The following is a 15,279-nucleotide window of genomic DNA, read 5'->3' on the forward strand; positions in this document are numbered from 1 at the left end:
TGTCCCATAGAGGGACTCTCACCCATGCATCTTGGCAGGTTTGCAGGTCTGAGTCCTAAGAGGTTTCTGGCATGAGCCAGAAGGATTTGTGTGTGAACAGTATGGGTTTTGGTCCTAAACCTGAGTATGAGCCTGGTCTAGTTATGGTACAAATGTAACTGAATTGGAGGACCTAGCTAAAATATGGTTAAATTCTGTCTGTGACAGTGGTTCTCAACCAGAGGTACATGTACCCCTGGTGGTACGCAGAGGTCTTCCAGGGGGTACATCAGCTCATCTAGATATTTGCCTAGTTTTACAGCAGGCTGCTTAAAAAGCACTAGCAAAGTCAGTACAAACTAAAATTTCATACAGACAATGACTTGTTTATACTGCTCTATATACTATACACTGAAATGCAAGTACAATATTTATATTCTAATTGATTTATTTTATAATTATAAGGTAAAAATTAGAAAGTAAGCAATTTTTTCAATAACAGTGTGCTGTAATACTTGTATTTTTATATCAGATTTTATAAGCAAGTAATTTTTAAATGAGATGTAACTTGGGGGTATGCAAGAGAAATTAGATTCCTGAAAGGGGTACAGTAGTCTGGAAAGGTTGAGAGCCACTGGTCTAAGCTACAAACTTTAACTGTGTTGCAACTGTTTTCCATGACAACTTTGTCGTAGCAGGGCCCTCTGAGTTGATTGTACTGTATTTGTAGAGGGAACATTAGGGGTTCATAGATAGGGCATAGAAATTAAGAGAGTATTAAGTGAAATCCTGTGATATGATATCTATATGGTTGGATGGAGTGCTTTTGTTTTTGTGAGAGCATCTTGTAATCGGAAATTTTATGAATGGAATTATTTTATTGTGAAATTTTAGATTTTCCAATGGTTTATTTTTAAGCTTTGAGGGTGTACCTCTGGTTCAAGGCACCAGAGAAATACTTCATGAAATCCTCTAGGGACTTCAGTTTTGCGATCTATTTTATGTGGAAGGTGCTTGAGAATATGGTGATTGGCAGAAGTATAAAACCCAAAAATAAATTTTATGTCACAGCCCTGTCCCCATGTTGGACCCACAGTAGTGTTTCGACCCACATGCTGGGTTCATGTACATTAAGTTCCCCTGGGCCTGAGTAGGCTCTTTCTTTGGCCTCTAGGCTCACTGCCTGGGCATTGACTCTCTGTCTGGTACCCTTTTCATAAGTTGGATTGTGCAGCCTAGCTGCCCTAGTCCCAGCACCAGTGCTGCACTTCCCTGTAGGTTAAGCACATCCTTTTCAGAGCTCCACTCTAGTGTCTGTCACGGTTACTGGGTTAGCTGTCCCTTCTTGGGGTCTCTCTGAGTGCCATGGGTCTCAGGCCTTCACCGCTGCTGGAGTGGAATTCCACCACTCACCCACTCTCAGACCCCAGGACCTGGGTTACACCCCCCTGGGAACTAACCATGACCAAGTCAGCTGATCCAACTGCTGGTGGACCCTGCCAGCGTTTCCCTTTGGGAGCTGGTGACTCAAAACAGCCTCTTCAAAACAAAGTATTGACCGGTCTAAATACTTTGTGCCTTTGAGAAATGAATGAAGTGTAACAACAGTAAAACGGCTACATGCAAAGGTGGTGTTTATACTTTTGTAAGTTCCCCTCAACTCAGTTAACTTCATCTCTTGCTGTGAGTATCAGCTTGTCTTCCTCACAGCATCTGTATCTCTGTGTGTCTCAGTCACGCTGTCAACTTTTTCACTGACACATCCTGGCCAGCCTCTCTCAGCTTACCCTGTAATCGCCTCCCTTTTCTAGGGTCTTTAGTATTTTTGCCTCCTTTGATCCCAGGCTTGGGGAGGATGCCGCATTCTAGCCTGGATGGAGCCAACCATTGTTATCTTACCTCCTTTGAAGTTGGGTACATCAGAGCTATCTTGTCTGTGTCATTGTTTTACCTTTCCTGGATTTCTTAACAACCCCCCTTTTCCAGCCTCCTTTCATTCAACTGTATGCATCCAGGAAGTGTTAACAATATAATATTTATAAAAATATAATCCAGACATTTTCTCATTTTGTCACTGTGAGTACTCCTGTTTACAGTTTAATTGTTCAGGGACATGTGGGTTGAAGCCAGTAGGACACAGACTTTGCAGAGGGATTTCTTAAATTAGTCACTCTGTATTTGAGACAGCACAAGTGTTATACAGATCCATGTAAAATAAGAAATACACCTATACCATTCCCTGCCTAAGTTTACTCACCACTCTTTAACATTCTTTGGGATTTGGTCATTGTCCTTTCAGGCTTCCAAATCCCCTCTCTTTGGCTTCTCTCCTCTGGTACATGTTTCTCTTGGTGAGAGAGCTGGTCCTTTTATAACTTCTAATCTTCTTTCCATGTGAACCTCCTGGTCAGCCTCAAGGTCCCCCTCATGTGATCTGATGCTTGATTACCACCCACGTGGAGTCCAGACTTGAAAAACTGGTTTATTGCAGTTTTGGCCACACTCTTTGGCATAACCATTGCTCAGCTAGGGTAGGGGCAGGATTCAGTTGTTTGTGGTTCTTAAAGACCATATCAGTCAGAGGCAGGCACTCAGGTGCTGCTCTCCCTCTTCTTAACATAAGAAGTGTGACGTACGAATACATGCAAAAGGCAGTCAAACAGCCTAAATATACAGAGAGTTCATAATATGAAACTGGAATTCATAAGCTGTACATAGATAAGTCCCCCAAATTGTCTTATAAAAATGGTGGGCCATAAATCTTATTGGAATATGTCATAAAATCTTTTCTCACAAGGGTGAGGTGTGGTATAAACTGATGTCAACTGGATGATATTTCAAAAATTGCCAATTTTGTGCCACTGTGTGGATGGTAATATTCTGAATTCTTGGTGCAGGGCCACATATACTTGCAATGGATTGCATTACTGGAATAAAAGAGTGTTCCACTGCAATAATACTCTCAGTGCTCTTATCCTGTAAGGCTTTGAATTCCCAGTGCTGAATTTCAGACTGTTATTTTTCACTTCTGTGTTGTATCTCTCAGTAATAAAATGTTCTGTTAACGTTAAAGCTGCCCTGTATCTAGGTCTCTGTGACTTGCTGAATACAGATTTTTTTTAAAAAAAAATAATACTACATGTTCATGTTTGATAAGGTAAAGTGAGGTTGACTCTTGCAGTTTTTTGTGTGGGTATAAACTTGACACTTGTGAAAAATACTAAGTCCTGGACATTAAAATCTTCAGTTTATCCGCTGGAGAGATATAGCACAGGTGAATTAATGAATATTCACTTCCCATTGCTTCTTACCAATATATCTAATTTCAGACCTAGCGAGAACCATGTAGAATTTTGGGGATAGTTCAGTCTCCAAGTCTACTCAGAAGAATGATGCTCTTTGGAGACAGTATGCTTAAAAATGGTTAGAGTAGGGAACTTGGGGTCAGGACACCTGGGTTATATTCTTAATCTTGGGCAAGTTGCTTAGATGGTCTTTGTCTCAGTTTCCCAGTCTGCAAAATGGATTTATTTGATATTTTGCCACTTTGTAAAGTCCTCTAGGACTTTTGAATGAGAAGCTCTGCATAAGTGCAATGTATTTATATTTCATTCCTTGGCCTGTCTGCTGAGTCTGCCAGCTAAGGGTGTTTTCTGGTGCCAGTTGTTAAAGTGGTTGGTGTTATGGTGGACTGCTTTCTGCTAGGATCTGTGCAGGGATCACCAACTAATTTAATGTATGCCATTAATCAGCTGCCAGATGGTAACGGCTTTTGGCCACTGTCAGCGTAGGGTGGATTTGAACCAGCAGGTTTAGGTGACAAGCTCTGAACCCCAATACTCTGAGCTATCCAGTTTCCAACGATTTTTGCAGTTGTGATGTTGACTAGACATTTTATGTTGGAAGCGAGCAGCAAAAATGAAACCCAAAACACTTCTGAAATTCAATACGGTGAATTCACAGGCTTGTGAAAAGGGCTGTTAGCACCAACCCGCAGTGCATGCTCTTCCTCTTTCCCTCCTCATATCAATACATTTTGCTTGTGCCCATTGTTTTTAGCCCTGAGGTTAATTGCTCCATGCTGTGCCAGTAGTTATTGCAGAATATTCATCTAAAAATAAAATACGGTTGGTCCAACTGGAGTGTAAGCGTAAGTGTAATGACATAAAATGTGGAGCTCAAGAAGCAGTATTCTTTTTTTTTTTTTTTTTTTTTTTTTACTGAGAACATTCCATGAAAGAGCCCTGAAGGATCTGAGTACCTAAGCAACTTTTCCCATCATTTACTCCACATAATATGATGCTGCTGGTATACAGCCAGCTACAATAATTATCTTACAGTCCATTAAAGAATTACGAAAGAATTGAATTTTAGGATAGCATGTTTGAGTATTACCGTGCAAGATGCTACTGGGTACAGAATATAAGCAGCCTTCTGGGGCGTGGAAGTCCTGGAAGGTGGTGGATCTGGGCTCCATGGCAGTCTGAGCTATCAGAGCCCAGCAATGTTAAGTGGTAACAAAAACTTGCAGTGAACAAATTGGCATGTGATATATAGTTGCATCATCATTCTTAGCTCCATTTATGCTGAATTCGCCATCAATTATCCTGAGGATAGGACTCTGAAGTAAGAATTTTTTGAAACCTGCCAACCATAAACACATAAATACTTGGTTTCTAGAACACACAGGATAATAATCTGTCATGATGGTTACTGAAGCAAAGTCCCAAAGCGTGCTCTAGCAAATTAAATTTAAAGCACGAGTATGGAGGAAATTATATTGTAGATAAATAGGAGCCCTTTTTCTCTCAAAATCCCTATGGTATTATTCTGGTATTGTACTTGATTCCCTCTTTATTTGGAGATCTCTATATAATTTTGTTCTCTTTAGTGTGCTTTAGTAGTAGTGGGAACAGGTGATTACTGTACAGATCCCATAATCTGCAGTCTACATCCTGTATCTGTGCTCCTGTCATCAAGGTCCCAATATAGAGCCAGTTGCTGCCACATGCAAGTACTGAGTTTGATACAAGTGACCAGTAAGCTAAGAAGCTGCTACAGAATTTTCCGTTATTTTGATTCACTTATTTATTTAATGTTCAGTTTAGACTGCATAATGTGGACAATATAGAATGCTTTTACATCATTTGACATGTAGGAGGAAATCAGTCAGAATTTACAATGTGAGATGCATACATTTAAAATATCCTGCCAACTTTGGGATTAAAAAAATAAAATGCTATTTTCTTGTCTAATGTTATTATTTATTTATTTAGATTTAAAAAAAAAAAACACTTTTCCTGAAGCTGTAGGTGCTTATCAGAATAATATTTAAGATTCACAACTAAAACACCAGCATACATTGACACGCCCGTCCAGACCAACTCCAATGCAAAAAATATAAACCAGCCAATGGCCTAAACTTCTTTTTCCAACCAATGCATTCCCTGTCAACCTACCCCCTGCGGTGTGTTCTGTACCTTAGCAAAATTTAAACTTAGAAGAAACAAAGTGTTTGAAACAGATTTTCAAATTCACCTAATGGGGATAAAAACACAAAATATATATTCTCGCAGGTAATATGGGAGTGGTCATTTGTGTCTTTTTGGCCACACCGTTAAAATGATTTACTATGTCAACTCCTCTTTCACGATTATATCATCACAACTGTTGTTGAATAAAGAAAATTTATTATTTTGGTAATAGTTCTCACTTTTTTGTCGTGTGAATGTATATGCTGTTTGTAAGTGATTAATTATTCAATGATTTTTAAGGCTGAAAGGGACCATTATGATGATCTAGCCTGAAGAACCACACCCAATAATTTCTGCATCAAGCCCATAACTTCTATAATCGGAGATAGGGGTTCTAAATTAAAGCAGGCGAGTTGGTGTGCTTGTTTCACAGCCAATTGTGCATTGTGGAATATCAAAAAGAATGTTCAGTGTAACATCTCCTCCCCCACATCATTGTGATGTAACTTTAAAACATGATATTACTAACACTTTTAAAAAATATGGTAGTGATATTGCATGGGGTTCTGGGAGGGGGAGGGAGTTGATAAGTGACATTCAACAACCTTTTGAGGTTAAATTAGTGCAGGTGAAAGATGCTGGCTTGACAGCCATGGAGATTGAAGTCCTTTTTCTGTACAACAGGGGGAGCCCTGGCAGCAACGGTGCAAGCTCCATTCATTGCCTACAGCCAATGTGCCACAACCCGCTGCCTTGAAGGGACCACTTCTAGGAGCAGGGGTGGTCCTGGGTTGTTCAGGGATTCTTTCAGTCCCCCTGACTGTCTGTGACCGGGTCTCTCCATGTGTATTCTTCATACTTTCCTTGTCCCCCTCAACTCCATCAGGTTGTGGTGGCTGACTTTACCAGTTGTTTGTTTGCTTCCTTTGGTCAAACGCTACAAGGACTAGGATGCCAGGGGGTGGAGATGAATTGCAGTATTCCAAGAAGGAAGCAGGGCCAGGGAGTTTAATTTCTGTAGTGGCTCACTAGCACTAGAATTGTGTGGAGAACTGGAGGTGGTTCTGTGGCTGGTGAGTGGCCTATTATCAGGCTAGCACTGTTAAATGAGAAGTTAGTTCAATTGTTATGTTCAATGGCAAGCCTGTTCAGTCTTTGGCCTCTCTATGGAGACTGGCAATGATGGTGCTAAATAGTGTCAGACATAAGAACGGCCATACTGGGTCAGACCAATGGTCCATCTAGCCCAGTATACTGTCGTCTGACAGCAGCTAGTGCCAGATGTTTCAAAGTGAATGAACAGAACAGGGCAACATCAAGTGATCCCTCCCCCAGTCATTCAGTCTCAGCATCTGCAAGTCAGAGGCTTAGGGACAACCAGAGCATGAGGTTGCATCCTGGGCCATCTTGGCTAATAGCCATTGATGGACCTATCCTCCATGAATTTATCTAATTCTTTTGAATCCAGTTATAGTTTTGGTTTTCACAACATCCCCTTCAACGAGTGGTACAGCCAGTCAGAACTCATTGGGAGTGGAATCTAGCTGGTGACCTAGATGTGAAAGACATGCTGATCTTATGACCTACCAGTCTCCTTCTGATAGATTTCTAATATGAGCTGGGAGATCTGCTGAAAATGAAGCATGACTAAAGACATTTCTCAAGAATTGCTCTGATGAAGTTTATAACATAATATAATCAAATTGATAAGTATTTTTATAAGCAATCTCTATTGTGTTTTTTGGTATTGTAATTATTTTGAAACCCTTATTTATAAAGCACACTAATGCCCAGTTCCGCAAGGTGCTGGGTGTCTCATGGGGGACGCTGAGCACCCTTGTCTCCCATTGACTTCTTTGGGATGTGAGAGTTCTCAACACCTTGCAGCCTCTGGCCCTCATAGCATACACTTTATCTTTCAGATAGATGTAAGTTTGGTAAATGAAATAATTAGAAGGAAGCCTACAGGTTTCCTCTTATATCTGAGGAAACTAGTTCTTGACTATTTTCTGTAAGTTTATCACAAAATACATCTTGTAGGGAGCATTCTGAATAAATTTCTCACTAGATTGACTCTCTAATGTTTAAGTACCGAGGGGGGAAATTTCTGATCAATTGTTTAGAGCCGTACATATTGCAGTCACACATTTACAGAGATTACCACAACTGTGCTTGTATGATGTGTTGCCACAATATCTTTGATTAAAGTAATTTAAAGTTCTAGCTATGAAATTAAAAAATAGTGTTGGTTGGGTGCCAGGATGTTGGTTTTTCCTGGAGCAGAACAGTCCTGAGACTGGTTGCTGTGGTCACCACTGACTTTCACTTAATTTGGGAATTAGAAATCCACTCTCGCTGCAAAAAGATCCACATTAGCCTAATTTCAAAACTGCAGATGCCCCACAAATCGCATTTAGTGGGACCATTGGAATGAGTTCCCTGGGGGGGGTGGGGGGAGAAGGATGAGGGAGATAATGACAAGAGGAAGTCAAAGGAATCTGTAGCACAATACCCCATGAATTAGTCAGTGTTACAGGGTACACAACATTATACTCTGCAATAATAGCGTTCTGTTGATTTTTCATTTTAGACAAATAGCATCAATATTTTCAGTGAACTCTTCTATAGAATTTTGTTCACCTTTTCATAATGACAGTTTTGACAATTCATAATGACAATTATCCTTCAAGAAATAAAACAGTATTGTTGTATTATTATACAGCTTGTTTATGTGTAACAGTTTTCAGTATCCTTATAGTAACAGTCTCTTTGCTGGAAAACATGAAGCTTTGGTTTTTTTTTTTTTATTTATACAAAAGCTGAGCAACGACTCAAATAGAAATGATTCTTTTACCTAAATGCATAAATTCAGTAAGAACTGAAAAGGCAGTTGCTCTGTGTTGCATGGACTAAAAGTGCCGTTGCAGAAGATCAGTAATAGGTATCAAGTAGCTTGGTCAAAATCTTCACAAAGATGGAGTTACAGTTGCAGGTACATATGTTATTTATGTGTGAATGTTTGAGTTTGGTGGGGGGAAAATCCCCCCAGGATATTAAGAACTAAGATTGAGAAGTACAATCAGAGTAATATATGTTAATCGTAATAAAATAACCACAACTTTAACCCTGCTCAGGAGAGACAGCATGCACAAATGAGATCTAAATACCATAATCCCAGTAAAACTGCAAACGTTAATACAGCTCATAAAAAAAATAAATTAAAAAAAGTGGAAGTCTCAGTTCTTGCATTCACGTTCATAATGCAGTGTTTGCTCATAAACAAGTGTAGTTACATCACATTAGTTAACTAATACATTAGGGAATTGACCCTTTTCAAATTCCAGTTTAAAAATTAATGGTATGCACATCAAAAAGCTCGGTATTTATTTAAGCTCTTGAAATTGCGTAATCAATGGCAGGTTTCATTCATTTCCCCATTCATAGAATCGTAGACCTATAAGGCTGGAAAGAACCTGGAGAGGTCATCTAGTGAAGTCCATCCCTCCTATGCTGAATCAGGACAGTATACCTAGACCATCTCTGACAGATGTTTGTCTAACTTGTTCATAAAACCCTCCAAAGACAGGGATTCCACAACCTCCCTGGGTAACCTCTTCCGCTACTTGCTTATCCGTATAGTTAGAAAGTTTTTCCTAATATCTAACCTAAATCTCCCTTGCTGCAGATTGTCAATTACTTCTTGTCCTACCTTCAGAGGACACGGAGAACAATTGATCACTGTCCTCTCTATAACAACCCTTAACATATTTAAAGACTATCAGTTCACCTCTTAGGCTTCTTTTCTCAAGACTAAACATGCCTAGTTTTTTTAACCTTTCCTCATAGGACACATTTTCTAAACACTTTATCATTTTTGTTGCTCTCCTCTGGACTGTCTCCAATTTGTCCACATCTTGAAGAGTGGCACCCAAAACTGGACACAGCACTCTAGCTGAGGCCTCACTAGTGCTGAGCAGAGTGGAACATTACTTCTAGTGTCTTAAATATGACACTTCTGTTGTTATACCCCAGAATATTAGAATTTTTTGCAACTGCATCACCTTGTTGACTCATTCAATTTGTGATCCACTATAACCCCCAGATCCTTTTCAGCAGTACTACAACCTAGCCAGTTAGTCCCCATTTTGTAGTTGTGCACTTGATTTTTCCTTCTGAAGTGTAGTACTTTGTACTAGTCTTTATTTTATTTTATTTCATCTTGTTGATTTCAGACCAATTCTCCAATTTATCAAGGTCATTTTGAATTCTAATCATGCCCTCCAAAATGCTTGCAACCCCTCCCAGCTTGGTGTCACCTGCAAATTTTATGAGCATACTTTCCACTCTGTTATGCATCTCATTAATGAAAATATTGAATAGTACTGGACCCAGGAGAGACCCCTGTGGGACCCCTCTAGATACACACTCCCAGTTTGAAAGCAAACTGTTGATAACTACTCTTTGAGTACAGTCTTTCAAGCAGTTGTGCACCCACCTTATAGTAATTTCATCTATACCTCATTTCCCTGTTTTGCTTATGAGAGTGTCATGTGGGACTCTGTGAAAAGTCTTACTAAAATCAAGATGTATAATGTCTACTGCTTCCCCCCATGCAGTAGGCCAGTATTGGGTTGGTTTGGCATGATTTGTTCTTGACACATCCACGTTGCTTATCATTTATCACCCTGTTATCCTCTAGGTACAAATGGCTTATTTAGTCAGTTGTTCCAGTATCTTTCCAGGTATCAACGTTAGGCTGGTAGGTTTATAATTCTCTGTGTCCTCTTTGTCCCCCCTTTTTAAAGATAGATAAGTTTGCCCTTGTCCAGCCCTCTGGGAGTCACCTGTTCTCCAAGCAGGGCCGGCTCTAGGTTTTTTGCCTCCCCAAGCAAAAAAAAAATACCGCCCCTGGAATTGTGCCACCCCAAGCATGGGCTTGCTTTGCTGGTGCCTAGAGCCAGTCCTGCCTCCAAGGATTCTCAAAGATAATTGCTAGTGGTTCCGAGATTGTTTCAGATAGTTCTTTAAGTATCCTAGAGTGAAACTCATCAGGCCCTGCCAACTTAAATGCATGTCACTTAACTAAATATTTTGTAACTTGTTCTGTCTTCATTCTCTCTTGTTGTTAATATTCATTGTGTTAAGCACCTGATCACAATTTAATCTTTGTAATGAAGACTGACGCAAAATAGGTATTAAACAGCTCAGTCTTCATGATGTTGTTGGTTATTAGTTCTCCTTCCTCACCCTTATCAGAGGATTGACACTTTTCTTTGTCTTTCTCTTGTTCCTAATCTATTTATAGAATCTCTTCTTATTGCCGTTTATGTTCCTTGCTAAATGTTACTCATTTCGTGCCTTAGCCTTTTTGATTTTGTCCCTACATGCTTGTGCTATTCTTTTGTAGTCATCCTTGGCAGTTCGTCCATATTTCCACTTTTTGTAGGATTCCTCTTTGCTTTTCAGTTCATTGAAGATCTCTGTGTACATTCATGTTGCTCTATTACTATCTTCCTCTTTCATTTGTATCAGGATAGTTTGCCAAGTATTATGTCCTCTCACTTAAATTTTAACCTAAAAATATCCACATTGAAACACAATTCCATAAGACCAACTGAAAACAAAATCCTTGTGTGATAGCTTGTCATTATGATTGTAGTCATTGTTGTAAATCTACTAGGGTGGAATTAAGGTTGTGGTTATTAGTTGCTGAGGGTTGTGTGTCAAATTTTGGTTCATAATAGAAACTCATTTTGCAATTTAATTTGCCACTTCATGGTAATGGCCAAATTCTGTTGTCATTTAACTTGCTGTAAATCAGGATTTACACTGGCGCACCGAGATCAGAATTTGGTCAGAATTTGAGTGTTAGTGATGCGTTGTGGTTCTAGTGTGAGCATTGCAGTCTTTTTTACAGACGTGTGAATAGTTTTATCTCACTACTTGTGGAAACATTACCTTTTTCTGAAACAGCCCTTAGAAGTAATTGCTACAGTGATTCACATTATTCCACAAATATATTTTACTCCTGGACATTGCAGAGAGTTGTTTACCTTTTCCCTCCATTTTGAAGGTAAGTGTTAGATACAGTTCTCATGATGTGTCGCTTTCCAGCATTGCTTTCTTGGAGTTGTTTGTTGAGATGCCCAGTAGGTGTTTTCACAGGTAATTTAGTCGTGCTCATGGACTTTGGTTTGGGAATCCGAGTAGGAATTGTACGCTGGAATACATCAGCAATCTTGAAATGAACCAAGAAAAAATGTAAGCAGTTAGGTTGGGTGGTTTGAATAGTTCTTTAGTGCTCTTTCTCAGCTTTTCAGAAAAGGACATATACATTGATCTGATTAAGAACTGTTGTCAGTGTAGTTTTCCTTATTTTTCTGGTTTTTTTTTATTTTTAATGGTACACTGAGGCACATGAAACAATGATAGTTTTTGAATGATGGGGGAAGACTGAGTATCTTGTTACTCTTTGGAGGCTTCTTGTCTCTACGTGGCAGCAAAGTCTGTAATTCAAGAAAAGTCTCAGAAGAGTTTTTGGGGTTTTGCAGCAATACAAGTGTTTTATTCTTGACTGAGCTATTACAGTCTACAACAAAATGCACCTTGTGTTTAAATTAACTAAATACTGAGTGGGAAAAAATGTATTTTAAAGATGGTCAAAAAGATTCCTATGCAATGTGATGAAGAAAAAAATGCTAATGCACATTAAGCTGTATACCCAAAGGCACCATATCATGAAGGATGATGTGATATTGATAGCACTTCCCTGAACAGCTTTTGTGAGACCTGCCTCAAGTATTGATTTACTCAATATATTGCCTCAAGTATTGATTTCCCTGGCTTCCAGGGATGCATCATGACACAATGAATAGGGCATGGGACTGAGAATGAAGATACTTGGGATCTGTTCCCAGCTCTGCTATGGGCTTGTTGTGTGACTTTGGACAAATCATTTAATGTCTCTGTGACCCAGTTTCCCCACTTGTAAAATGGGGATGATATTAATCTACCTTTATAATTTAAAAGTATGTTGATGTCTATAGATGAAAATGACTGTATAAGTACTTACTGTTCTGGGCACCTCCTTAGTGTTAATCTCTCTCTCTCATTTGTGTATATATATTCTCATTTGCGTGTGTGTGTGTATATGTATGTATATATACACAAACCCCTAGAAAACTGGAGAGCAGGAAAAAGAGCTGGAGCTGCCTTATTAGTAAAGATTTAAAGAAATACTTGGGTATAGCTTGGCCAGATGGCTATTCCATGGGGATGCATAGGTTTAATTGTTTGAAGAATGTGAAGAGTAACGAGGGAGTAGAATAATTATTTTTAGGGGAGCCGTTGTACTAGGCTTTGTACAAACCAATAACACAAAGGCTCCAGAGAACTCACAGTCCGGGATTCATTCTATAAGCAGCTGGTGACTGAACTAACAAATGAGGGGGTGACAAGGTAACAGTACACTTGTTTAGGATGTTCAAGGGATTGAGTATATCATAATGAAATTCAGAAAAAGAAAAATTAAACTGACTTCACAGGGTTAGAGTGTCTCAGTATTGTCATTTTAAGTTCCTTCAGCAACAGAATAATATTGTTTATTTTTGTGCTGGAGACAGAACTTGCTCTGAATACAGTGTTTATTGCATTTATCTTAACTGTATTAAGAAATCAGAAAGAATTAAGAAAGAAAAGTAACTTTTTTCTTTATTGTGTGTGCATGTGTGTGGGTCGATGGGTGATACATTGTTGCTTTATAAGCATAAGGCAAAACCGCGTTTGATTTAAACAAATATCTTGAGAAAAACATGATAAACATTCCATTCATTAATGCTGGTGAGATTGCTTTGGATTAGTAGTTTAGAGGATAATTATAAGAGCAATTGTGATAAGTGGATAAATAGTTAAGGAATGTTTTGCTCTTTCCTTGAATTGTTGCTGGAGGTTTAACTGACTTTTACAGTACAGTGTTTCCCTTTGGGGAGACGTTCCAGTGTAGGTAAACAATTTAAAATAAATCAGTTGAATTGCTCATGCAATAAGTGGCTGATCACCTTTGTTAGCCTATTTAAAACAATCATTTATTTTTTAACAATTTCCAGCTGATGTTAATTTTTGTGTGTGTGTATTTTGCAGCAGTCAGATTTCCCATTGCAGAAAAAGGTTTACTTGGTGTTTTTAAATTATGATTTTATGTGGCTTTGCAGTTTCTCACTGATAAATGATGATGTTTCAGTTGCATTTGATATTGTAACTGATATGTGTATTAGAGAAACAATTCATTTGGTAAGGCCTGGTCTACATAGTTTTTGTATCTGTAATATTGTTTTGGTTAGGGTGTGATTTTTTTTTTTTAATTGTTTGAACCAAAATAGTTATGCCAGTACAACCCCTAATGTGTATGCAGTTACACTGGCTATAAAGACAGGTTTCAGAGTAACAGCCATGTTAGTCTGTATTCGTAAAAAGAAAAGGAGTACTTGTGGCACCTTAGAGACTAACCAGTTTATTTGAGCATGAGCTTTCGTGAGCTACAGCTCACTTCATCGGATGCATCCGATGAAGTGAGCTGTAGCTCACGAAAGCTCATGCTCAAATAAACTGGTTAGTCTCTAAGGTGCCACAAGTACTCCTTTTCTTTTTACTGGCTATAAAGGTTCTCTATACTGGTATAAGACTTATCCATGTGTGAGTAAGCTATAGCAGCGTACGTGTTTCTAAACCAGTATAACTGCATCCACACTAGGGTAGTAGTAGCACTTTAACTATACCAGCATCGTTTAAGGGGTGCAACTTTTATGTGTCGACAAGGCCTTAAACTTAGACTGTTTTTATAGTTCTTTCTCTCCTCTTTCAGCACCTGAAAGTAAGTTTCTTTTTCACCAGCCCTGTCTCACAGTTGTTCAAGAATGGATGCTCAAAGAGAGAGAGGAATGAATAATATTAGTAAAAAACATGAACATTCAGTTTTCAAAACTAAAGTATGAATCCAGTTAAAGCACCTAAGCACGTGCTTAACTTTAAGCCTGACAGTCTACTATTGACACACACAAAGTTAAGCCCCTACTTAAGTGTTTGCCGTGTTAGGGTCTAAAAGATTGATTGAAAAATGTGAGTGTCAGATATGAGGGTTGGAAAGAACATTTTTGGGTTACCTTACCTAGATCATCCCCTTGTGTCATGGTAGGGCTGTTGTAAGATCTGGGTTGTAAGTACACCGTGAGAATTATAGTCTGTAACACGTGTTTAGATTCTTGGGTGTGAAGTACCACAGTTGTTATGGTATTATGGTGAGAGTTCTATAGAATGAATCCTCAATTAGTTCCTTGTCTAGTCTTGAGTGTACAGCATGGCAATGGTTATGTTATAGTTATTACCGCTGCATCGCTTGGAAGCTGTCAACCATTAGAATATTGTATTTGTTAGTTTTTGTTTCTTCAGTATGATATTAGTTCTGGGTCAATGAAGGGAAGTCAGTATTCCCATCAAGAATAATTTCTGCAAATACACAGCACCCTCTTGCACACTGATTCCCTCTCCTCTGTGTCCCTTCCCTGGAAAGATGAAGGATTCTCTCAGCTTTCCAGTCTTCTTTCTGACAACCAGAAGAAGCATTCCCTGAGCCGATACAGCTGCTTGCTCCCTCTGTCCCTCAGTACTGCTGTCTGTCTCCCTGACCTCCCCCATGTAAATGCCCTCTCCTTTCTGCTCCCTGTTCAGAGGGTTAGCAGGGGGTGTGGAATTCAATTCAATTATCCTTTAAGTAGCAACTGATGCTTCTCAGAACCTGGAGTCCCTTTTTCATCACAGTCCCCAATTCTGC

The 15,279-nt window shown here is 39.1% G+C and overlaps 2 protein-coding genes across 3 annotated transcripts in view; one reads left to right on the top strand and one right to left on the bottom strand.

Annotated features, from left to right (window-relative positions):
* Positions 1–15,279, top strand: part of CMSS1 (cms1 ribosomal small subunit homolog) — a 361,068-nt gene that overhangs the window by 4,358 nt on the left and 341,431 nt on the right. The gene's annotated exons all lie outside the window — the stretch shown is intronic.
* FILIP1L (filamin A interacting protein 1 like) overlaps positions 11,488–15,279 on the bottom strand; it is a 284,630-nt gene continuing 280,838 nt past the window's right edge. The window contains exon 7 of the mRNA XM_037908272.2: positions 11,488–11,691. Within this exon, the coding sequence (XP_037764200.1) occupies positions 11,503–11,691 (189 nt within the window). The 3' untranslated portion in view covers positions 11,488–11,502. The remainder of the gene's footprint in view (positions 11,692–15,279) is intronic.

The sequence above is a fragment of the Chelonia mydas genome, chromosome 1 (assembly GCF_015237465.2).
Source record: "Chelonia mydas isolate rCheMyd1 chromosome 1, rCheMyd1.pri.v2, whole genome shotgun sequence".
Classification (NCBI taxonomy): Eukaryota; Metazoa; Chordata; order Testudines; family Cheloniidae; genus Chelonia; species Chelonia mydas.